At 41.5% G+C, this 25,692-nt stretch overlaps 1 protein-coding gene across 1 annotated transcript; it reads left to right on the top strand.

Annotated features, from left to right (window-relative positions):
* The first annotated feature begins 7,416 nt into the window (after nucleotides 1-7,416).
* Nucleotides 7,417-23,998, top strand: YWHAQ (tyrosine 3-monooxygenase/tryptophan 5-monooxygenase activation protein theta). The gene is made up of 6 exons (XM_063125150.1): nucleotides 7,417-7,548; nucleotides 8,908-9,291; nucleotides 20,310-20,433; nucleotides 20,589-20,752; nucleotides 21,640-21,735; nucleotides 22,974-23,998. The coding sequence occupies exons 2-6, from the start codon at nucleotides 8,998-9,000 to the stop codon at nucleotides 23,031-23,033; spliced, it is 738 nt and encodes a 245-aa protein (XP_062981220.1). The 5' UTR covers nucleotides 7,417-7,548; nucleotides 8,908-8,997; the 3' UTR covers nucleotides 23,034-23,998.
* Nucleotides 23,999-25,692: the final 1,694 nt, after the last annotated feature.

Below are 25,692 nucleotides of genomic sequence, written 5' to 3'. Positions count from 1 at the left end.
AATAATTAACTATCCAGATGGATTCAGACAAGATACATGGAAAGGAAGTGAGGCAGGTGGCTACCAGGAGGAGGGCCTTCTCTGCTGTGGCACCCCGGCTGTGGAATCAGCTCCCTAAGGAGGTTCGCTTGGCACCTACATTATATGCTTTTAGACGCCAGGTGAAGACCTTTTTATTCTCCCAACATTTTAACAATCTATAAATACATTTTAACATGGTGTTTTAAATTTGTAATTTTGCATTGCTGCTGCTTTTATCTGGTTGAGCTTTTATATTGTATTTTATATTATGGTTTTATACTGTTGTTTTATACTTTGAATGTTTTTAATTTTTGTGAACCGCCCAGAGAGCTCCGGCTATTGGGCGGTATAGAAATGTAATAAATAAAATAAATAAATAAATAAATAAATAAAGTTGTAATAAAAGAAACAAAGTTCTCCTGTTAAGGAGACAGTTAATTGCACAAACACCCCATGAACACTACTGAACATAAGAAACTCTTTAGGACAAGAATGAAAAACAGGCCATTCAACACAGGACTGTCCACCTAGATTATTGTGGTTATTTATTATTTTATTTATTAAATATATTAAAACATCCAAAGTGAGGTACAATTCATAAAAACTCAATCAGCTAAAACCAATAAGGTTGTATATACCCAAAAAAACAAATAGCCACAGCTGCAACCATTTCAATGGTTCTATGAAGTACCTGAGGAAAAAAAGAAAAATAATTTTACTGACATCAGTCTTGGTGGAGGAATTAACAACATGAACAATATAGTGTTTTCCCCTGGGCCAATCCCATAGTTTTGAGCAACCTTTCCCAGCTTGGTGCCCTCCAGATGTCTTGGATTACAACTTCAACACATGTTGACAGGGGATAATGGGAGTTATAGTCACAATGGGAAGACACCAGGTCAGGGAAGGCTGTTTTAAAGCATGATGTTATTTGCCTCCTTTCAGTTCTGGATGTGCACAGTATGCCTCACAAAGGTCAGTGGGGACAATCTGATGTACTTTTAAATAGAAATAATCTCGTTTTTCTATTGTGAGAAGTTTATCACCATCCCTACAGAGCTGATCATCAAAGTGATCATTGCATTGTGGAAAAGGTGGAGAGGACAGCTACCCTGGAATAATAATAGGGAAGGAAGAAAATGCTTCAGCTTTGGGCGTGAGATTCCCATTTATTTTGATGCTAATCAGTCATCAATATGGAACTCATTACATCAGCCCACAGCACCAGGAGTGATCAATATGTGGCAGCAACTGCAGCATCACAAGTCCATTTCCCTAAGAGCAAAAATAAACTGGTGCCAAAAAAAAAAAAAAAAGGCACTCAGACATCCAATCCATTTTCTAACCTCTGCTCCTATATCTATTCTCCAGCTGGAGGCATGCATAAGCACCTATATTTGTCTGGAGTCCCAACAACTACTGCTTTAGAACAGTAAGTCCTCTTTGCATGAACATACACAACTTGTTTCAATAAGAATGTCACCACATTGGGGGGAGGGGAATTGCGTTTCCTTACCATTGCTTTTCTGCCTGTGCGTTTGTCCCTCATTATTTCCTCTTTTGAAAAAGGAAGTAAACAACATGCACATGGCCCATTTTGATCATACTGCTTCTCCTGCACACAGCAGGAGATAGCAGCAACTTCTGTCTTTATTTTAAGTTGGACTTACTGGGGTGTTTTTTTTATCACATGAAGAAGGCTAGAAGATGTGGGAGATGCGTGGGATGCAGACGACAAAGTGAGAGGGACCCGCGAAAATCCGTGGGTGCCCAGCAACGAGCGTGCAATAAAATGCTTGTCTGATGACGCCCTAAGACACATTCCATAAATTAATCTCTGCATTTCTGTGTGTTTTAAAATAGTAGCTGCATGTGGGGGCCCAGATCTTGATCATGACTGTGGTGTGGGTGGTCCTAAGGCAGATTGGAAATCCCCAAAGGCTGCCATTTAAAAACACACATAGAAAAAAACATAATGTGTGGTTTTGCTGACAGTATGCAAGACATCACAAGACAACAAATCAGCAGCTTTTCCTTATCAAGTGAACAATCCTACTCCCACCAAAGCCAAATTCCATCAAGGGCAAAAAAAAGTCTTCTGTCCAAGCCTCTTCCTAAAGGTGCCAGGAGCACCTTCAAGCAGTAGTTCCCTAAATCTCTGCTTGCCCCTTGTCTCTCCTGGCTCAGTTGGTAGCTGCCAAGAGCTGTGTGTGGGAATGTAATGAGTAGGGATAGGGCTGGTCCTGCCCATTTTGGCCTCTGTCCCCACCCACTGCTGGAATGCAGCCCCCAATATGCTTCCCCAGAGCCAATGTGGCTCTTGGGCTGAAAAAGCTTTCCCACTACTGTTATAAGGGCGTATCATAGATCATCAATCCACACAACTGTACATCTGCTGAGATTAATGAGGCAATCCCAGCTAGCCAGTTAAATCACTGCACTAAGCTAGAATTGAGGCAGCTCTCTGACATCACATCAAACTTGCAGCAACTATTTCAATACTCTTGTAATGGAAGTTCAGATACTGAAAATTGATTTCAGGATAACGGATCAGATATAAAATAATAATTATAGCATGGTCATTCTCTTAGGTAGTCACAAGTGAAGTTCAGAAATGAATGCAAGCAAACTCTAACCTGCAAATTAATAATCAATGAGATTGTGAGCAAGGAGTGTAGTTAATGGATCTTGGGAGAACTAATAGAACCATGCAGTATTGGTTCAGGTTCATCGTTCTGAGTAATCTACTTTATTAAAACATAATTTGGTATATGACTGCATGAACAAGTCATCGCTGAGCATCTCTGACATCTTCAAAAGAGGGAAATCAAAATTGTCCTGGCACTTAAAAGAACTCAGCCTGCATCCACCCAAAGTAACTTGTGACATTTTTAAAAATTCTATGAACTTACATTATGTACTTAGTCATAATGTGCAAATAGCTTTATGGTAACCATGGCTACTTGGAAACAGATTTCATTGTGTTAAGTAAGATTTATTTGGAAATAGTTATAGTTAGGATGGGAGCCTCTGACAGATGGAATTTTTGGGGGATGAATAAAATCTATTAATTGAACATTTTGCACAGCAGTTACGTCCTACCATTACTGTTTTGTCCTCTTTAAGTGTAAGTTAAAGCAATTCTGTGGAACAGGGAAGAAGAGCTCATGATATCAAAGAAGAAAGGATTAATAAACCTACTGAGTCCTTCCTTAGTAGAGGGGACAGTCCAATAAACCACAGCTTCCCTTCCAGTTCCACTAATCTGATAAAGTAGAATAGATTATAAAGATAGCTCACATGTTAACATGAGATAAACATACACAAAACTCTGAGTATCAAAGTCAAAGGTTGGGCTCAACTTTTACAAAATGTGTGTCATCTCCAATATGTTCCAAGTGGCCACTCTTATTTATTTGCCTTATCATGGTTATAATGGAACTTCTCCTGTGTCCATTTCACACTGCAAATGACCTCTCCAGAGAGGAAAACCCCTTGAAAAGCAATTGGGTGGGGGGATTAGGAGAAAAGTTGTGTTAATTGTGTAAATGTTAGGCAGCTGCTTCTGGCTGCCAAATCTTGTCTGTGAGGACTGCTGCAGCCCCACCATTAGTATTATGAGTAAAACATGGGGGTTGTGATTGTGTTTCCCTCACAACACTGGTCCTGGCAGCTCTAACATACTTACTAGGGAGTGAACTCCATGGAAGCCAGGGGGAATTCTGAGAACTGCTTAGTATCAGTTATGACTAGTTATACCAAACTGTACTGTGCAGCTCTCTGAGCCAGCATTTGGAAATATATGTAATTTCATTTGGAAAGTGTGTAACGGAAGCCATGTCCAAATTTAAGTCATTGGAAAAATGAGTGGTTGTTAATCAATGGCTGCATAATTAATAGCATTACATGTAACTTTAGAGCGTGGGCCAAACTAAAAGTTCTGTCTAACGCACATGGAACATACTAGTTTTATTATCTCCATGTAAGCATACAATATGGATTGGGGCCATAACACTCTGGAAGGGGGTGTTAAACTTCCCCCTCCTCACCTGTTTTCCCATGAAATTCTACCACCACCACCACCACCCCGTAAGGGTAGGGTGGGGAGTAAAGAAAAGAAAAAAGACAGCATGCACAGGGTGGGAAAAGAAGCAACACTGGCTTCTTTTCACTCTGTGATCGTCCAATCACTGTATGTTTTGGGGACAACTAATTTCTCTCTTCTCCTTCAGGAAGCAGCTTCTGTTATATTTTCTATCTAGAACCTCATCATTTGAAGAAGCAGTTTTCTCAGGAATATCGAGGCAGAAAATGCTTTGTACTATCCTTCCCAGAAATGTAAATATAACATCATTTTAAAAAGTAAGAACATAAAATGCTATTGCTGGATCAGACGAAGGGTTCATCTAGGCCAGCATTCTGCTCGCAGACCCTTGCCTGTGGCCAATCCACAAGCAGGACATAAATGCAACAGCACTCTCCCAATTGTGTTTCCCAGCAATGGGTCTACATAGGTATACTCTTGCTCATAGCCTTCTCCTGATTCTCAGCCTGGTTTCAGGTCACATACTTTTGTTGAGCCTGGGAGATGAGCAAGGCCAGTTGAAGGTTCAAAGGGGACTTCAACGAAGTTCCCTCTGCTGAGGCCCCTCCTATATTGGTGCGAGCGGCAGTAGTAGTGTCAGCAACACTTTGATCAGCACTGGGAAATTGCCACTGTAATTTACCACAATGCCTCTTATGGAGCATCATCTGTTGGAGCACCACATTTAAAGTGGGACCCTGAGTAGGTGTCAGCAGTGGGTCCTGCCAGAGTGCTGGGACCCTAGTACCTGTCTTGTTAGGCAGAAGACAGAGTATGTCCCTGTTTATTTTCATTGACCTCTGTGGCATTCTCACTGCTTTTCCAGTGAGAATTCCTCTCCGCTAAGGCCTTTCTCACTCCAAGCAGGAACCACCTTCTCCCAAGCACACTTGGTTTTGCTGTCACTAGGACCTTTAAGGCTCAGGTCCAACCCTTTACTCTGTCCTCAAGCTATGAAGACACACAGACTTTATTCTATAACTATGTGTTTATTTATTTATTAAATTTATATACCGCCACATAGCTAAAGCTCTCTGGGCGGTTTACAAAAGTTAAAAACAGTGAACATTAAAAAGTATACAAAATTTTAAAACCATCAAAAATATAAAAACAACAGTTTAAAACAACAGTATCCATTTAAACAACAATAGTTCTGGGGTCCATTATTACATCTCTCTTGCACAACCAAGAGCAGAAGGTGTAGGATTTTATAATCAAAGAATGCTTTAGTAATTACAGTAAATTAGTTTTAAATAATAAACAAGTGACTCTATGGTCCAATCAATATATTCTCTTCCAAGATTACTCTCTCAACCAATCCTTGCACAATCACCACAGACCTCCCTCTCTGTCCTCAAACCCAAAATCCTATCTCTGACCTAACCCTAATCTCATCTTGTCCCTCTCCCATCCTATCTTGGTCTAAACCCTCTGTTTATCCTGTCTGCCTCCCACAGGCACAGCTCCCAGTTTATATAGCGCACACACACTTCACTTCCCTCCTTCTCATTCTCTCAGCCATTCAGCTCAGACCTGCATACCCACCATCTATATGGAACTGCTTGAAGTCATCCAGAGTGATGGGGTGCAATAGGAACATAGGACTCTGCCTTATATTGAGTTTGATCCTTGGTCTATCTAGCTCAGTATTGTCTACATTGATTGGCAGCAGATTTCAGGCAGTTTTTCCTCTCCTACCTGGAGATGTGAGGGATCAAACCTCGGATGTACTGCATGCAAAGCAGGGACTCTACCACTGATCTACATTCTCTATGTCAGCCATCTATGCTGGTGACACCCAGATCTGGCTTGTTTTTATCTGGTCCAGTTATGATGGTGGTGGTCCTGAATGAATGTTTGAAATCTGTTATCAGCTGGGTAATAGTGAACAGTTGCAAGCTCAGTTGAGATATGTCAGATATGGTGAGGGCCTCAGTGGGCTGGCTAGCTTGGGAAATACCTACCTTGGGTGGAGTTATATTCCCACTTAAAAGGCATGTTGGAGTTAGAAGTTACATACTGCAAATAAAAATGAAAAGAATAAAAAATGAAAGGAAATGTGCAATGAACCCCTTAACCCCAAACAGGAACTGATACTGAAGAGTGAATTAACTGGTTATTCAACAGTAACCCCCTGAAGCCATGTTCAAATTGGAAGCAATAAAACTGGCTGAACCTGATAACACTAACATTGCAAGGGAGCTACTAATAAGTAAAATAAAATTATTTTTTACAAGGATCTTGCCCATGAGAAAATGCATTGCCAGATAATGTAGCAGTATAGGAAGGCCATAGTTTAAGTGATAGAGCACATGCTTTGCATGAGGAATGCCTCAGGTTCAATCTCCAGCAGGGCTGGGTAAGGATCCTGAAACCATGGCGAGTTGCTGCCAGTCAGTGTGTACAATACTGGGCTAGATGGACCAAAGGTCTAACTCAGCTTCCTATGTTTCTAAGTGTGGCTTGGAGCCTCTGTTTTAATTCTGCTTCCAGCTGAATGTGGAAGCAATGCATGACTGACCGCGCTAGTGCAGAAGCAAACTCAATTCCAAAAATAATAATAATAATAAAATGCGCTACGGCCATCCTTTATTCATAATCGTCCGCCCTGTGGAACAGTGACATCGTGTAAGCCCTGCTGTGTCCAAAACCTGGAAGTCACACGCTGCCCTGCTTAGGAGGCGGGCAGTCTCTGCACGACTCGCCCGTTTTTCTCTGCAGTACTCCAAGAGCCTCTGCAAGCCTTATCTCAGGCTCGCATTCCTCCCACTAAGACTTTGACCTTCTTTCCTGTGGTAGCCGCTGAAACCCGAAACCCACAGCCCGCTCCCCCCTTTCCTGACGCTCTTCCTCCCCTCACACCCGCCCTGCAGCCACCGCAGCAGCACGAGACTCCCCCTGGCCTCGCTTCCGCACTGTCTCGTGCCTCGCCCAGCCCAGACTTCCAGGGCTGTGTCTATGTGTGTGTGAGAGAGAAAGAGATGGGCGAGGAAAGAGGAAGGCGGGGAGGGGGGGGGTTGTAGCAGCATCACCATGGCTACAGTGACGTCATCTCACCCTGGATCTAATTGGAGGAAACCCCGTGGCCCCAGCTGCAGCAGCCCACGGGCCAACCGAGCTTGTGCCCGGACTCGACCCACCTCCGCGGCGGCGCGCAGAGGCGGGATTGGCTACAGGACACCTGAAGGCGGAGCCGGGGCTCAGATCGCGCTCGCCGATAGGCTAAGCCGCGTGAGCGCGGGCCTAGCTGCAAAGAGGCTTGCTTTGTGCCAACGCCCTTTAGCAACGCTGCTTCTCTCGCTTGAGACGGGAGCGGCTTTTTCTCTTTCTCCCCCCTCCGCCTCCTCCTCCTCCCCACCTTCTTGGTCCAGCCCGGGAGCGGAGCGAGCGCAGTCGACCCAGCAGGCGCCCGCCGGCCCGGCCTAGCGCCTCAGCGGATCCAGGTGAGAGCGAAGGTGGCCTCGGCGAAGCGAAGGGAGAGGAGAGGAGAGGGCGCGTCCCCGCCTCGGGTGCCTTTCCTGGCTAATCTCTGCCGCGTCGTCCATTTTGTGGAGGCGGCGCGGAGCTGGGAGTCCCCCGCCGGGGAGGGGAAGGAAGGACGGAGGGAGGGAGGGAGGGAGACGCTGCCGCCGCCGCCATTTCGTACCGGCCTCTCTCTCTCTTTCTCGCCGCCGCGTTTCCTGAAGGACGGCGGGAAAGGAAAGCCAGAGCAGCGGGGAGGGTGATAGTTTCCGTTCGTACTCGCCGCGTCTGCCTCTGTCTTGGTCCCTCCTCCGGGGACAAAGGCAGCTAGGTCCTGGGCGTGGAGTCGCCGCGGCTTTCCCGTGGCTCTGTGGGAGGCGCCAAGGGGGGAAAGGGGGCATCTGATCCCTCTCCCTGCCCTGCCTCGCCTCTCTGCCTCGCTCTCCACCCCCGTTTTTACCACCTTTTCCTGCCGCTCCCCGGGAAAGCGGCCGCCTTCTCTGATCTCGGCTTCTTTCCCTTTCTGCGGACAAAGATCCGGCACGTTTTGCGCACCGTCCTGCTGCTCCTGTGCCAAGTAAGGACCGCTGCGCTCTTGACTTCCTCTGCGCTCCGAGAGAGAGAGAGAGTTACCCGTCCTTGCCAGTCTGCGCGGGCACTTGCCCCTGCCCTCGCCCTCATTGCTCGCAGGCGCTCTTCTTCTCCGGCCTCCCCCAGCCCCAGCCCCGCATGTCTTCGCCCTCTCCCCGAACCCCTCCCGCACATCTGCCAGGCACGGGGTCATTTATCGTACCTTTTTCATTTTTCTGTGATCACGCTTTCTTACAAGCCGAGTTTGGTTTTTTTTTTTTTTTTTTTGCAAATATGTTCGGCTTAAAGAAATAAGGGGATTCCTCAAAGGGGTTTTCTCTCTCTCGGTCTTTCTTGAGCCATCTCTGCTATCCAACCAAGAAGTTGCTTACCTGGGACCTGTGTACTGCACTATTTCGGGCCACCATTTCTTGAGGCCTGGAGTCCCATCCACAAGGCTTTCATGACCTGCTTGGGAATCCCAATCCACCTGTTTTGGAGATCAGTGCCTGTGATGTTCTTGTGTCTAGACTGGCAGTATTAATTTTTTGTTTTAGATGAAAGCATTTTTTTTCTTTTGTCAGCCTCCTGGCTGGCTGTTTGAATTTAGGCCTTCAGTGACTGGTTTCTCAATACCCTTCATTAAGTCACTGTCTCCCTCCTTAGTCTAACTTCCTATATTCATAGTAGCTCCTCCTACTGCTCACTGCTCATAGCAATTGATTTCTTAGAATGAGTGCAGGTTTCAGAATGTCTCTTTGTTGTTGCAGATTTTTGAGGTGCCTTCTTTTTACTGTGTGAAAGACCCTACTCTTTTTACTAAATCAGTTGCCTTGCTGCTTATACCACTGCTGGCCAACATGGAAAAGACCGAAATGATCCAGAAAGCCAAGCTGGCTGAGCAAGCAGAGCGCTATGATGATATGGCTACCTGCATGAAGGCAGTGACAGAGCAAGGTGCTGAATTATCCAATGAAGAACGCAACCTTCTCTCCGTGGCATACAAGAATGTTGTAGGGGGGCGACGCTCTGCTTGGCGGGTGATCTCTAGCATTGAGCAGAAAACCGATGGCAATGACAAGAAGATGCAACTTGTCAAGGACTACCGAGAGAAAGTGGAGTCTGAGCTTAAGTCCATCTGCACTACCGTTCTGGTGAGTTGGCTAGGCTTCAACTTATTATATATGGATAAGCTATCACTGGGTTAAAGGCTAAGGCCTAAAGGAGGGATAAATTGCTTTTGTGAAATATTGGTGTAAATACTAATACTGGTCTGAAACAAATTGATGAATAAAGTGTAAATTGATACAAAAGTGGGCTTCCAGTAGTTACTAGGGAACTGTTTAAGACTGACAAGGTTACTGAAGAAACTGTAACAATCTGGGTTTAATTAAAAGGTATTCCTTTACTAATATATCTATTGACAAAATTGAGTACATACTCTTCATTAAAAATAATTGTATAATGTAATGCCTTGTATAAAGAAACTGCCTTCAATAAACTGACAATTTGAAAAGCCTTCATATAAACTCATCTGTGGCCATAACTGTTGCTTTGCTTCTTAATATATAGAAGGTGCTAGTCTCTGTGCTTTATTCTAAATCCACTGAGTAGGAGAAAGTTCATGGAGCCTATTTGGTATAAACCTTCATCTATGGGATAAACTTTTATCTCTAGCTTTGCTCTTGTCTGTTACTACTGTGTGTTTTGGCATCAGCTTAACATCACCTACTGGAAGTGATGATGAACTGCCAGGAGTAATAGGAGGAGGAGGAGGAGGTGAGATTGAAGAAACTGCCTACTGGCTAAATCTGTCCAGAGTAGTAGGCAATGCTTAGCAGCTAACAATATGCTGTCTCTTTTAAAAATATATTAACAACTCATGGTAATGTTGGCATGACAAGGCTCAAGTACTTACTATTTCTAAGCAATTTATTTGAATAGAAGATAGGTTTTAACCTGTTTTTATGATAGCTAAATAGAGTGTGGTGCTGATAATTGAAGTAGTAGTACTTTGACTAAACATGTTTTTGATGTTCCATATCTGCATGGTTGTGTATTTTTGTTCCATTGAAGCTTTGCTCCATTTTCTATTATGCTAACTAAACTTTAATTGGAATTGTGATAGGCAATTCTCCTCTGGTGCTTTGTTCTACATATAACCAAGAACATGCTTATGTGATCCTGTCAGGCATATAGCAATTCCAAATGCAAATTCAGTTTTGCACTGATTGCACCAAAGAGGGCTTTGATTTTTGTTTCTAAAATAGCAGCAACTCATGCCACATAAAAAAGTGATTTTTGGAACTTATGGGAGTTTCAAAAGCAGTTTGCTATGGTATTAGGGTCTGCTATTCTGAGTCAAAAATCCCACTAGGCATGCTCAAACCCTTGGGTGTGCCTACAGTAGCTCCCTGGAACTAAGCCAATGTCCTTAGTCACCTTTATTGCATATTAGCAGTTTCACATATATATATAGAAATGCTTTTTGATTTTTATTCTGATGTTTCTGATTTAAGTGATGGCTATCTGGGGTGGGGTAGAAGTGGTGACAGTAGTGGATTTTTCTAACCTTTCAAAAACCTGTTTCTTGACATTGGATTATTCCTCCAGGAATACAGACATTTCTATATTAATGTTTCCTTAAAAACGGTGTACTCTCCTAACCTATAAAATGCTTAGCACTGAGTTGTTGCTATTTATTGAATACTTTGCCAATGTGGTCTTGTTTTAACAGTAATGTAGGCATTTTAATCATTAGGTAATTTCCCACCAGTGCAGGAAGTGTTTTAAATGTTATTGCTTCAAGACTAGCTGTATTCTAAACATGTTTACGTTGCTTTCTTCTACTCTAAAAACTGTATTTGGAGCAGTGTACTCAATACCCATGTACTGTTGGAGATCTGCATAATTGAATGTATAGCAGATATATTTTAATTCTTCTGATGGGCTGATACTTGGTAAATGTAAAAAAGAAAGGAAAAAGCAGACAATTGGCAAGATAACTTGGAACTGAAGTATAGCAATCTGCCTATAATGGAACAGATTGTGTTCCAATATTATCTAGTAGCAGGTAACAGTTGACCAAACTCCTAGGCCTGTTTAGGTGTATGTGGCAGCTGCACCTGGGTGAGGCATGGGAGTGTTCAGCCACCACTGCCATATGTGACCTGCACTGAGGGGTTGTTGTGTCATGTGAGCCTGGCAGGCATGGGCTATGTGAAGTTTAAACAACCCTTTCATAACCCATGGTCTGTTCTAGGGTTATGTGATGGTTGTTTAACCCTCGCATAACACACATTCACTGGCTTCGCATGACATAACTGCCAAGCAGCGCTTGGATGTGCAACTTGGCTGATATGGCTCGTCGCCAAATCCAGTCACAGTCCTTAATTTGCCAGGAGTATAGACTTGCTGTTAGACTTGATTTGCCCAGAGGTACATAGAAAGCATACCAGGTTGGTTGTTCACTCAGCATAGAATAAGTAAAGTGATATTTCCCCAGTGTAAAACAAGCCCACTTAAACTTATCTGGTAAACACATGCCTATTAAATGCTGTTTTAAAGCACATTATTTTATTTATTTATTTATTTAAGGATTTTTATGCCGCCATTCAGCCAAAAAAGGCTCTCATGGCGGCTTACAAAAGTATTTCTTGACAGTCCCTGCCCACAGGCTTACAATCTAAAAGACATGACACAAAAGGAAAGGGGATTGGGAGGGAGGGAGGAGGAGGAGGGGGAAAAGGAAAGCAAATTCAGGCACTACAATCTTAGTTGGAAAGTTCAGCAGTTACAGTTGGTAGCAGGAGGGAGGGGGCTCTCAGCTGGAGCTGGACCCAGGCACGGTGGAGAGGTGCCTGGCTGCTGCTTCCTCCCTCACTGGTGGCCTCTGCAGAGACAGTTGGTGGCAGGAGGGAGGGGGCTCTCAGCTGGAGCTGGACCCAGGCACGGTGGAGAGGTGCCTGGCTGCTGCTTCTTCCCTCACTGGTCATTACACACTCATATTCCTAATCACAAACTTTACTGGGCATGATTACATAAATGTATGTTCCCAGGGTGGCTAACAAAGTAGTCAGTAATAGTACAATTTAAAATTAATGAAATAAAGCAAGCTAGCACAACGAACTTAAAAAAGCAACAGTCCATTTAAATAGACAGTGAAATCTAGTTGCTCCTAAGTTAAAAATGCTAATATTAACCATTCCTAAAAGCCTTGAAAAATGAATGCTTTTTCCTAATGTCTAAACAATTGCAGCAAGGACTCCAGGTGGATCTCTGGGTTGGGGGGGAGGGGCAGGGGGCATTCCAAAGGAGCTTCCACCTACCTTAAAAGGTCTCTCCAGTTGCCACTCATTGCAATTCAGATGGCAGGGGGCATCCAGAAAAAGCAGCTAAATTGATCAAACAAATATCTGGGTCGTAAGCCATGTAGGTCTTTAAAGTTAAGATGAGCCCTTTGAATTGAGCTTGGAAAATTTTCTGGGGAGCCAGGGGAGTTCTCAGTCCAGGCGAGATATCTCTTTGCCCAGGTGCTTTTAGCAGGCGTGTTGCAGCGTTTCAACTGATTTCAAACACAACCGCATGTAAAGTGCATCACAGTAATCCAGTCTGTCAGTTATTAGGACATGAATATCTGGGCAAGTTAGTACGAGTGCATCCTACCTGGGAAATCTGGTGCTGTAAGCGTTTCACACCAAATTTCTTATAAAACAGAGTTTTGGGCCTATCTTTTTCCTATTCCCTCCAGTGTACCCCAGTTTGGGGCCTATTCCCTCCAGTATACTGAACATGCCCCTGGATCATGACTAGTACCTGCAGGTTATAGCAGTGAGTCATGTACACACACAGTGGAATTTAGGCAGATAAGGAAGAGTAGTGATCTCCTATAAAGGGTGGAGAGGAAAAGGAGGGGAGACCACTGCTTCCTCACTGGATTTTATAAAAATAAAGTACTAAGGGATGCAATCCAACCAGAGTCAATCACTTTTAAGCGCACAGTGGGAGAATTGAGCATGTGTTTAAACTTGAAATCAGTGGGGTTTAAAACTCACTGCCTTAAAAGTTTCACATGTAGTTAATCATATCAGTTCAATAGATTTGCTCATCTTCTCAATTGTTTGTTGAAATAAACAGGGCAAAATATGGATACCGCTTACATGTAAAAAGATTTATAGTTGAAGGGCTAATTAACTATCATAATGACCAAGAAAACCATGGATTCTGAATCAAATATAGACGATGGCACAGTTGAGTCACTATATCTTGCTTTAAAATACTTAAAATATGACACCTTGAATAGAGATGTGAAGGCTTATGGGGAGAAACTGAGAAAACCCCTTTTTCTCATTTCCAAAAAGTGTCGGGAAAACCCCTTAAAAAAATTGGTTCTCCCCTATTATCCAAAAATCCCCATGTTGGAGAACCATTCTGTATGGATGGGGAAGGGAAAAGAAGATGCTCATTCTATTGCATAACTAGTTTGTGCACCTGACCTTCAAGAGCAGCTTGAAAAGTTGGGGCAGGTAAGCTCTGTTGCACAAGCAGAATGCAGCATGTGGCCTTCTTGAACCCTGGCTGCTGATAGGATGGATAGCCTTTTGTCTACTGTTAATACTGTATCAGTGTCCTAGTAAGAGTGGTGTCCTAAATTTGACGAATTGGTAGGGGGCACTTTTTAAATTTGGGATGAGGGTGATATTTTTTATACCTATCCAGGGGTCAAAGGAATCAGTTTCATCCAGGAAGAGAAAACTCTATAATAAAATGGTAGGCTGAAATTGCTTGATTGCTTATTGGGTACTGTTGGGGCTAGAACAAGAAGCTTCAGTGAAAGCAGCATGTTAGACGTACTTACAATGTCTCTCCACCCTAATTTGGGTTGCAAGGGCCAGATGCTCTATGGTAGGGGATGCAAGCACTTGTGTTTATTTGCCTCATAGATGCTGCCATTTGCCTCACTGTAGATGCTGCTATTTGCACAAGGCAAAGATGACCCCCTGGTAATAGTCTGACTATGAGGTTGCTATCTAGTGGTGTTACATGTTAATTTGGATTGACAATGGGACTGAATATGAAAACGCACTTTAATACCTATATTTAATGTAGTCCTTCTAGATTAGGGATGGGTAACCATATTTAGCCTGGGGGCTGAATTGCACCCCCCCCTGCCCCAGACCAGATGCTGTCAGGGGTGGTACAGTTGTGTGGGGATTAATTAGGTTTTAGAATAAAATATTTCAGACTTGAAGTACAACAGAAACATACTAAAGAAATATATGGTAGAGCTATATATCTAGAATGTGGTAATGGATGCAGAACTTGTCTTCTTGAGAACCTGCAATTCTTCGTAAAGTTTCTAGTCCTACAGCTGTGAAAAGATGTTTGAAAATGTGTGGCATATGTTTGCTATCATCTCAGAATCTAGAGAAGGAGCTGAATGAAGTTTCATCCCAATCACACTATCTGGTATCCTTGCTCCTCCCTTAACTAGAAAAACCAGAATAAGTAGACAAATCTGAATTATGCAGGATTTAGTTTCTGTTTGCACAGAATTTGAATTGACTAAATGCAGGATATTCTAGTTAAGATTATGCACAGTCCTGATATGTTAATAAGTTGTGTTCTTAAGCATGTTCACTTGGAAGGAAGTCCCGTTGAAATGGACCTATTTCCAAGTAACTGTATTTGAGCTTTGACTGTAAACCTCAATTGCTGGAGCACTTGTTTGAGGTTAATTTAATTATTAAATCATATTCATCCATGGATATTTTTATCATGTTTTCTGAAACAATTAACCTGGTGTATGGTAATGTACCTTGCATATACTGCAAGGACAACTAAACGAACTTGGGTACATATTGAGGATTTAATGAAGGTAAAGTGAGGGGCTGACTTGATTAGGAAGTATGTTGCATTCAGGGTTTTTATATATATATATATATATATATATATATATATATATATATATTTAAAAAAAATAATTTTAGATTTTTTTTAAAAAAAATCTTTTTATATTTAAATTAGATTTTGAAAGTTTCTTAAAACAATTAGTAAAAAAAGAGCCCAGGTCAAAGTTACTATCATGAATACTAATTATACAATTTCTAATTATATTCTATGAATATGTTACCATTAATTAATGGAGATAGGAGATAACTGCTCAGTCCTATTCTTCACTGCTGGTGGTATACAGAAATGTATGCTCTCTCTTTCAAGGCCTTGCTTCTCTCTAAGTACAATGATAGAGAAGTTTAATGAATAGAGAATTTGGGGAGATGGAGTAGATTTGAACAAAGAGGTGTCTGGATATAAATGCAAAGGATAGGGGAGGGGAATAAAAGTGAAACCAATACTGAACACAACATATTCATGCAGTCCTGACTCCTGAAAACGTCTGCTGCATGGAAACTTATCCCCTGTAGAAGGGCAATACCTAGCATGAAAGCAGCAGGCCATAAAAGAGACCCCATTTGGGAATATTTTGTTTCTGTACCTGCTGTGGTTGAAATTGCCTATTTTTTAAAAAAGAACTTTACATTTATCTAAAAATGGAAATAGTTGACCATTCAAAAATCCATCTGCATGTTTTGTTAATGTTGTTTGTTTATTCTTCTGGTTAGTTTTCTTCTTCAGCAATCTTATTAGTACAATTTAAAAGTCTGTTAGGTGGTGGTGATTCTGGCACATGACAAAAATATCATGATTAATTGAACAGTTGGAACTAGTTTATCCCCTGAATGACTTCACAAGTTCATTCTGCTTTAGTACTAAAATGACCAGATTAAATTTTGATGAAAATTAATTTGAAAACAATTCAGAATAATTGCTTAGTGTGTACCTACCTTCTGATGAAACCTACATCTTTGAATATGTATTAAGGTCATATTAAACAATAATGTACTTCTACTAAAATAAATAGAAGCTTCCTCACTAATGATTTAAACTGTGATTTCAGTCATTAAAATTGAGTCCTTCAGAGAAGCAGATCAACCCTGATTGCAAGAAGTGACAGTCTATAAAATAATGGACCTTTGCATGCAGAAATGCACTGAATCATGTAAAGCTTAAAATAAAAAGTGAGAGATGCTCCATCTAAACAAAATGGATGTGAATTCTGTGGTTTGGTATCTGTATCCCATGCCAAACCTGAAAGGATTCAGAGTGTGTGGATTCCATTTATATATTAAGGCTATTTTTAGAGCCCACAGGCCACAAAGAACATGCATATGTTTTGCATTTGCTATGTTCAAGACACAAGTAATCTAGAATTGGACTCCTTGCAATATTGAGAACAACATCTAAAATACCCCAGACTTGAAAAATCCTGCTATTGATTAGAAAATACAGGTGAAATTGATCCTCTGTGACTTAAGCCCTCTTAAGGCCTGGTATAGGAATACCACATTCAAGGTTAACAACAAGCACTTTCCAGGCTAGCTGCTTTTGGTCCTCTGCCCGTCTGAATGACTGTTTGATTACACCACACCTTCAGCACACAAGTGCCAGCTGACTCATGTGTCAATGCCAACAATGATGTTTCTTAGAAATAAGAGGTTTAGGTGGGGTATTGGAAGAATTATGTAGATGTCACTCTCCATCACCTGAAGCTGACACATGTGGCTGTCTGTGAGGCAAATTCCTCCCTGTCTTTCACATGAATACATTTCTTGTTGGTATGAAGCTGGTTGTAATGTGACAGTAGAATTCCATGGAGAAACTGGTCTTATTAGTACAGGTAGGGAGGTGGCCAGTTCTTGCTGGTTTTCTTGTAAACTGATGGGCTAAGCAGGGTACTGGACAATATAGATTCTGGAACATTTTTGCAATAATTATTCTGAACTGCCATCTTGTGTATTACTATCCCAGGAAGTGTGATAGTTCAGACCACTCTATTGTCATGTTTACATTTTAATGTAAATTGCATCCTCATAAATTCTGTTGGAAAAAGCCTGTGCTCCATGAGGTGAGTAGTAATTGATGTCTGGGGTAGACTGTCCAGGGGGAGGCCAGAGTTCTTAGCAAACAGCAAGCCTGCTTCTTAGCCTGGCCTCTAAGAACATACATATTATTAGGTTTTAAGTCATGTCAGTACTAAAACAATAATACACACACAAAAAAATCCCAAATAGTCCCTGCACAAATACATTACATTATCTGGCTGTAGCTTTGCATATGTGGTAGAACAAGGTTAACCTCTGGCAAAAAAAAAAGGCGCTCCATCCATTTTGGTACAGCTGGGTTAATCATCATATAAGCCTATACTGAGACACGTTTCTCTTCTGCTCAACAAATGACTTATACTTTGTAGCATGCAAACTTCTTGAAATCTGCATCTTTTCTTTAATCAAGTCATTGGAATGACAGTGATAGTAAAAAAAATGCATTTAAAAATATGGTATACATTTTCTTAGCATAAAAAGTACAACGGGGTTTCAACACACTGCAGTACAGTACACTTCCATAGAAAGGCAGAGTATCCAGACTATCTGTTTTGCAAATGAAACGGCTCCTTCCATTCATGGAAGTGACTGCAAACCAGTGGAGGCTCATGTTGGAAGAATTGGGGGAGGCAAACAGAGGGAAAGATATTTGTGTACTGAGCAAAACATAATAATCTCTTCAGTCTCTGGATGCATGCCTCAGCTCTGGTACAATTGCACTTAATAGTATATTGGAGGAAATCCACTTAGAATGAAGATACCTCACTGCAGGTAAAGCCCAAATATTTGGTGTCTGTGTATCTTTCAGAGAAAATCTATCTACTCCTTCAAGATTTAACTAATTATCTTTAGAACTACCTTTTTAGGCAGACTTCTGGCTGTACAATTCTAAGTTCATTGCTTCACTTTAGTTTTCAAAAGAAGGCTATAGATAATTCCTGTATCTTGGGAACATATGTAACTGCTTTATACTGAGTCAGAACATTGGTCCATCTAGCCCTGCACTATTGACACTGACTAACAGTCACATTCCAGAGTTTGGGGCAGGATTCTTTCCTTGCCCTACTTGGGGATACTGGGGATTTAACCTGGGATCTTCTGCTTGTATAGGATGTACTCTAGCACTAAGCTATGGCCTCTCTTGCCCAGGTGCCTACAGACTTTGCCATGCTGCTTGGTTCTCTTAACCCAGGGATGGGGAAACTCCAGCCAACAGCTCCTCAGGCAAGGTCCCCACCTGTCACAAACCCCTGTTATCTTAGGAGTAGGACTGAGCTATGGCAGAGGGAATATGAAGGAAGGGTAAAGAGCTACCAGGTCCATTCATGCACTGTTCTTACTGAGATGACAAGCAGTGTGTAAAGCCAGCACATGCCTCACCCAGTACTAGGAGGAGGAGTTCCTTCAAGTTCCAGCCAAGTCCCTCTGTCCATGCAGAGAGAGGCACGGAGCTCTGTGCCTCTCTGCACAGAGAATGGCAAAATGGGAGGGCTGGTTAGGTGACGTTTGTAGGGGTTCAGAGCCTCACCAGCCATCATCTAGCCCATCAGATTGGTCCAGGGGAGGGCTGGCCTCTGGACCAAAAAAGGTTCCCCACCCCTATTTTACAATGTGTAATGGCTAAATGTTGGCTGTGCAGTGGCAGAGGTGTATCAAAACTTTAACAGAGCTATTTGAGACTTTGCACTGTAGATGTGCACGTGTAATATCCAATGATCAACTGGCTATTCTTTCCTACTATCCAGTCTGCAGCATATGATTGAAATGTCCTTTGGACATCAAGCTACTAGTGATTATTCAAAGGCAGAATTGAACAGGCTGCAACAGATGATTATTGTGAATCTGGTACAACACGGGAGGGAAGATTTCAGGCATATGGGATCTACTTTGTTTTTTACTGTAGAACCCCAAGGTCCATCAACTGGAGCCAGATGCAAAATGACTGCTTCCAGAGGGAAGAGCCAATTACCTGCTGAACCCAATAGAGACACACCAGGATGACCTGTATTCACAAATACAAATGTAGACCTGAGTTAGTACAGATTAGGAATCCTAACAACCTAATTTAGACCTAACATTGTTGTTAAGCAGTTAGGAGTTAGAGGTTGCAGATCTACCAGTAGATACAGCAGTTGAACTGGGTACTAAACAGAAAACAGGCTTTTGGGGGAGAGACAGGAATGTATTATAGGGAAGCTGCAATCTTCTAAATTGTGTGTTGGGAGGAGACTAACTGGCAGAGCCTTCAGCCAAGGGTAACAGTTCAGCTATGGCTGTTCAAAATGCAGTTTGGCAAAAATCGCAGTTGCAAATTAAATGTGATTTATGTTCTGATTTTAAAAACCATTGAATAAAGATCAGTGCCAGGCTTTTACCATGATCATGTAAATTGCAAGTAGTTAATTTTTAAATCAAAATTATAGTTATACAATGAGATGACTACCTAAAAACTGCAAAATAAATAAAATAAGTAACCATTGAGTATCTTCGGGACTCATGGCTAATGAGAAACTGCAGCCGGGAGGCGATCTGATGTAAGATTGCCAGATGAACCACAGTTGAGTTGGGGCGGGGTGTAACTGCAGAGATGGTGGATGTAACATGTGTATTAAACCGGCCTTGTAGTAGAAAAGCTACTGTTGCAGTATTTTATACAACACGTCTGTATGTAGCTCTGTATTGAGCTTGAAAAGAGCCTAATCAAAATAGAAACAGTGAAAAGTTCACCTAGAATCATTGTATTGCCAATGATTCACTTCAAGACAGTTGGGTCAAATATTTGTGGAGCATTTTTTTCTTGTGAGCGATTATTTCCCTGGCTTAAAAGCTACTTCATGATCTGAAGTATCAAATAGTGAAAGGATGGTGTAGGCATGTGTCTTTAATTCCCTCTTACCAATTTGGATACAATTTGCTTCATACTTGAGTCTGATTTCACTATTTAGTTTCAAAAAGGAATTTGGTCACAGCAATTTCTTCCTGTTGGCTCTGTTATATATGTACTACTGAACTAGCAAGACAGCCAATGATGTCACTGTTTTATTGAATAGTCTTTTCTCTTGCTAAAGTACCATGCTGTGTCCACTTACTGCATATTATCTTAGATGATCTTTGTAAGAGATCATGCATATGTGTGTGTGTATGTATGTGTATTCATACCTATCATGTGAATAATTTTGGAGAACATTACTTTGCCTTTACCAAACTAATATTGGTTTTTCTTTTGTTAGGAGCTGCTGGACAAATACTTAATAGCTAATGCAACTAACCCGGAGAGCAAGGTGTTCTACCTAAAGATGAAGGGAGATTACTTCCGATACCTTGCAGAAGTTGCAAGTGGAGATGACAGAAAACGTGAGTAATTTATTCATATAATCTATTTTTCAGTATGGGGAAATGCAGTGTAGTAATACACCCCCACACATGGGATTTTTTTTTTAAAAAAATGTTGAGGCCTGGATGTTTTCTCAGCTTGTTCTCCTTACCATTTTTTTGCTGTTTCTTCACAGAAACAATAGAAAATTCACAGGCAGCTTATCAGGAGGCATTTGACATCAGCAAGAAAGAGATGCAACCCACCCATCCAATTCGTTTGGGTCTTGCGCTTAACTTCTCTGTGTTCTACTATGAGATCCTCAACAACCCAGAGCTGGCCTGCACATTGGCAAAGACAGTAAGTTGATTTTGGGTGTGGATGTGTGAAAGCTAGCTTTAGTAAGAGAACAGGATTTCATAACTATATCTGCTTACCTTCTTTCATATTAAAGTTAAAGAACTTAAGTGAGTCTGCTCACTTGTTCAAGGGACACTATCAGTATGGTATTGGCATACCTTCCTTCTGTTCCCTTCTTATGGCATTTATTACCTGCTAAGTGAAATTTATTAAAGAACACCTGGATGCGCAAAGCAACTTTATTTTAGGGAGTTGATGCTACTGTTGCTCAAAGGCTGAAATCCTAGGCATATTTTGGGAGTAAGCAGCATTGATCATAGTAAATCTTAAGTTGAGTATCCATGGTTTAGGATTGGACTGAATGTCATTGCAGTATTTCCCCCACAGAAGTTAATGTATTCTTGCTCTTCAGGGGAAACTAATCACAGACCTCTACTCCCAAATTAAGTACAGAGCAGAGAAAATATAATTACTATGGGTTGAATCCAGTGCTGGCCATTCAATGGTGGAATGTATTCTCCCCCCCCCCCCCACACCCCCCCCCCCAAAAATCTGCTCCAGGACCTATTGCACAAGCAAAGTCTGTTCACATGTTTCATTTAACCCTGTATAATTTCCCTAGGTAAATGTGTAGCAAGAAATGTTCACTGCGACTGAGTATAATTTCTCTCATGTTTTGAAACTTGTTCCTGAATTGTCTTTGTATAATGGTCTGTGCTGATAATTGATTCTACTCATTAAGTCTATGTTAAAGCAATTTCCCTTAAGAAGAAACAGCCCAAACTTACAAAGGAGGCTCATAAGTTCATTTCACTTGGTGGCTTCTTTGCTTTTTTAAAAAATTGGTTGCCTAAAAAGAGTAAGAATTATTTAAATTTCTCTTCTAGGCTTTTGATGAAGCCATTGCAGAACTTGATACACTGAATGAAGACTCTTACAAAGACAGCACTCTTATCATGCAGTTGCTTAGAGACAACCTCACAGTAAGTTGTTGTGCCTATTGACCTTCCTATGAGTAACTGTGCTTTGACCCTAGGTTCCCAACTTTAGGGGGCATCATCATGAGATATACTCTAATATTAACAATCTCAGATATGGACATGACACCACTTTGATGGCTGAAAGCGAGGAGCTGAGGAGCCTTATGACAAAGGTGAAAGAAGAAAGTGCAAAAGCTGGGTTGCAGTTAAACCTCAAAAAAACCAAGATTATGGCAACCAGCTTGACTGATAACTGGCAAATAGAGGGAGAAAATGTGGAGGCAGTGACAAACTTTGTATTTCTGGGCGCAAAAATTACTGCAGACACTGACTGCAGCCAGGAAATCAGAAGACGTTTACTTCTTGGGAGGAGAGCAATGACAAATCTTGATAAAATAGTTAAGAGCAGAGACACCACACTGACAACAAAGGTCTGCATAGTTAAAGCAATGGTATTCCCTGTAGTAACCTATGGTTGCGAGAGCTGAACCATAAGGAAAGCTGAGCAAAGAAAGGTAGATGCTTTTGAACTGTGGTGTTGGAGGAAAATTCTGAGAGTGCCTTGGACTGCAAGAAGATCAAACTAGTCCATACTCCAGGAAATAAAGCCAGACTGCTCACTTGAGGGAATGGTATTAAAGGCAAAACTGAAGTACTTTGGCCACGTAATGAGAAGACAGGATACCCTGGAGAAGAGGCTGATGCTAGGGAAAGTGGAAGGCAAAAGGAAGAGGGGCCGACCAAGGGCAAGATGGATGGATGATATTCTGGAGGTGACAGACTTGACCTTGGGGGAGCTGGGGGTGGTGACAGCCGACAGAAACTCCGGTGTGGGCTGGTCACGAAGAGTCGGAAGCGACTGAACGAATAAACAACAAATAAGTTTAAAAATATAAAATGTGCATTGGGGCTGTTATAGGAGTAAAACTAGACATCTCAATTCTGATATTGCCTGCTTTTAAGAATATTTCTCATGACTAAAATTGAGATTGTATTACCATTTCTGATATCTAGGCTTGTTTTAACATGTAAAATTAGCAATATCGTAAGGTGCAGGTTAAGGTACTAAAATGTTTGTTGGAGGAGCCTGTCATCTTTACCATTACTTTCTCCCTCTAATTTAGCATTTGAAACAGGTTTTTTGTTTTGCTTCAGGCGGCTGTTGAGGGCGGAGGGATATATTAGTTTTGAATATAATTTGTGGGTGAGCTGTACTTGAATGTGGCTATTCTTCTTTCTAGTTATGGACATCAGACAGCGCAGGAGAAGAATGTGATGCTGCAGAAGGTGCAGAAAACTAAACTGCATATGGAGTGTCATTCCCCTTCTCAAGAAACCTTTTTACACGTCTCATTCCTTATAGCTCCACTTGGATTTCCTATAGCAAAGAGAACCCATCCATGTGTATGGAAATCAATTTATAGTCTTTTCACACTGCAGCTTTGGGAAAACTCCATTCCTTGATTTTGTGTTTGTCCTGGCCTTCCTGGTGTGCGGTTACTGCTGTAGAAAAGTATTAATACTGGCTTAATTTCATATAAACATAAGTAACTTCCAAACACTTATGTAGCGGACTAAAGTTATCTGGTATTTAAAAAGAAATCTGAACCAGTACCTACAAGCGACTGTTTTTGTATTACAGTAAATACATGAAAATGTAGTTAATGCAACTAAAGAGTTTTCAACACAGTTCAATTCTCCACATTCCCTTTTTATTCTGCAGGGGTACTTGGTCACATGCTACTGTGTATTCCCTTCTGTAGGATTTGGGAGCATTGGGCCAAATGGGAAGCATGGCAAAGTGGCTTCCTATATGTGTGTACAGCAGGAGCTACTGAGTGTTTAAATACAGGGACTCTTCTTACTCTTCAGTTGCTGCTGTTCAACTGCTATCCCTTCCCAATAAAAATTCACTTACACTCCTGCCTTTGTAGTTCTGGTATTCACTTGATTATGTACTAGAAGCAGCATGTTACTGCCAGAATACAGGGAGTGCCTTTTTGGCAGACTAAATTGCATGTCATTTCTTAACACTGGAATGGGGGTGGGGGGAAAGGTCACATGTCCAAGTATGAAACTTTTCCATGCAGATTTGTGCACATGTATGAAGGTGTCAAGTTTGTCCAGTGATTTGTTCCGTAGATAGATGGACCACTATTGTGTGTTGCTAATCATTGATTGTAGTCCCAAAAAAGCCTTGTGAAAATGTTAATGCCCTATGTAACAAAATAACATTAAATAAAATTACATTTTATAAACCACTAAACTGTTGCTTTGTAACATTTTGCATGCAGCTTTCTCTAGAAATATGTCTTCTGTCTAAATAGTTTTAACTATAACAGAACTATAACAGAACAGTGCTTCCGTCAAGTGTGTCCTTTTCTGATGCATTGCATGAAGTGAAATTGCTGTTGGGTATGCAGTGGGAAGAAGTCTTTAACATGTGGCATGTATCCTCCATACTTCTGCTTAATTCACTGCAATGCTACTGCTACAAGAGTTCCATATAGGTAAATGGAAGGATTTTTGAACATACTTATAACTTGCTCCTGTCTCCTGTCCATATTTCATTAGCTTCAGAGGTGCTGCAGCTTCAGATACTCCTAAACCATTCATTGGACCCAACTAGTCCAGTGAATACCTTCAAAAGCCAAAGGTCTTGAGTCCATATATACATACTAGATCTGTTGTAGGATAAATTGTCTTGATAACTACATACTGAGGGCTAAAACAGGCACAACTTGGGTCATGGAAGTAAACATCTGAGAGCATTCCACATGCACTTACATTGTTTGGAAGTTTTTTCTTAAATTTTATTTATTAAAACTGTCTATTAGCCATCTCTCCACTGCCTGAAAGAGGTGTACCAAAAATACCTCTGCAAAGAACACATTCAGCACTCAATGAACTAGCCAGCTGAACTGAGGACTAAAGGAAAAATACACATTTTGTGTTCTCTCTAGATTACAAATAGAGAGGGGAAGATATAAAGTGCAACGTGAAGCTTGTTCTATACTCTTGGGGCTACTGACACAAGAACTCTGCTTCTAAAATCATGTTTCTCTCACGTAGAAATGGTAGTAAGAGTAGGGCCTCAGAAAACGGTTGCAGTTCACATCTAGGACAACATAAGGAAAGGTTTTCCCTGTGATGTGTGGAACCAATGGATGCATGGAAAGCTTATATAGATAAAACCTCTATCTGTATCTGAAACCTCACTGTAACTCTTGTCTAATGTTTGTTTCAAGAGTTTTCTTAATACCGTCTTGTACTCTGACATCTCATCACTAGAATGCCAGTTGATCATAGTATTCCAAAGCGGTTTTAGAGCAGGAATACTTGTAACATCCATTTCCCCCCACCATATTCAAATTGTTTAACTTGGCTTTCAGCTGGGCAACTTTTCTTTGGCAGGGTGTCTATGACCATTTAAATTAAATGCACAAAAGGGCACTTATAAGATCTCAGGTTTGCTCTAGGAAGAGCAACAAAGTAATGGAGTAGTATTACCATGTGCTTGCTGTAGCTTGGGATTGGCTTGCCCCCACTGATTCTCTTCTACCCCACCACTTGCGCAATGGCAATTTACTGCTTCTGGTGCTATCCAAAAGAAGTTGAAACACTAGTTTCTGGAAGGAGGCAGGTTGATGGAGCTTGCATAAGCGAGCTCTGCTGACCTGCTTCCTTCCAGAAATAGTGTTTTCCACTTGTTTTGGGGCTTCCCTTAGGAAGTGATAACTTCTGTTAAGTGGTGGGTCCCACTATATGGAAGGGGAATTGGTGAGGCAGATAATCAGTGGGAATGTAAGCATCCTGTTGGGGATTCTGCCCAAACTTTTGAACTCATTTGAATCTGTGATCTTCTGCATACATGCTGCACAATTGGCCTAAAGGCAACAGTTCAGCATGTATTGGAGTCACTAGAAGTGTGCTGATGGATTGGGTTGTTGGGCCAATAAT

The sequence above is a fragment of the Elgaria multicarinata genome, chromosome 4, assembly GCF_023053635.1.
Source record: "Elgaria multicarinata webbii isolate HBS135686 ecotype San Diego chromosome 4, rElgMul1.1.pri, whole genome shotgun sequence".
NCBI classification, from domain to species: Eukaryota; Metazoa; Chordata; class Lepidosauria; order Squamata; family Anguidae; genus Elgaria; species Elgaria multicarinata.
This window is presented reverse-complemented; position numbering and strand designations above follow the sequence as displayed.

What these genes read in the sequence shown, in the direction of transcription:
- YWHAQ (XM_063125150.1), top strand. Translation starts at nt 8,998, where the DNA reads ATGGAAAAGACCGAAATGATCCAGAAAGCCAAGCTGGCTGAGCAAGCA. An exon ending in CCTGCACATTGGCAAAGACA is followed by an intron (nt 20,753 to 21,639) that starts GTAAGTTGATTT and finishes TTTCTCTTCTAG; the next exon opens with GCTTTTGATGAAGCCATTGC. An exon ending in TGCTTAGAGACAACCTCACA is followed by an intron (nt 21,736 to 22,973) that starts GTAAGTTGTTGT and finishes TCTTCTTTCTAG; the next exon opens with TTATGGACATCAGACAGCGC.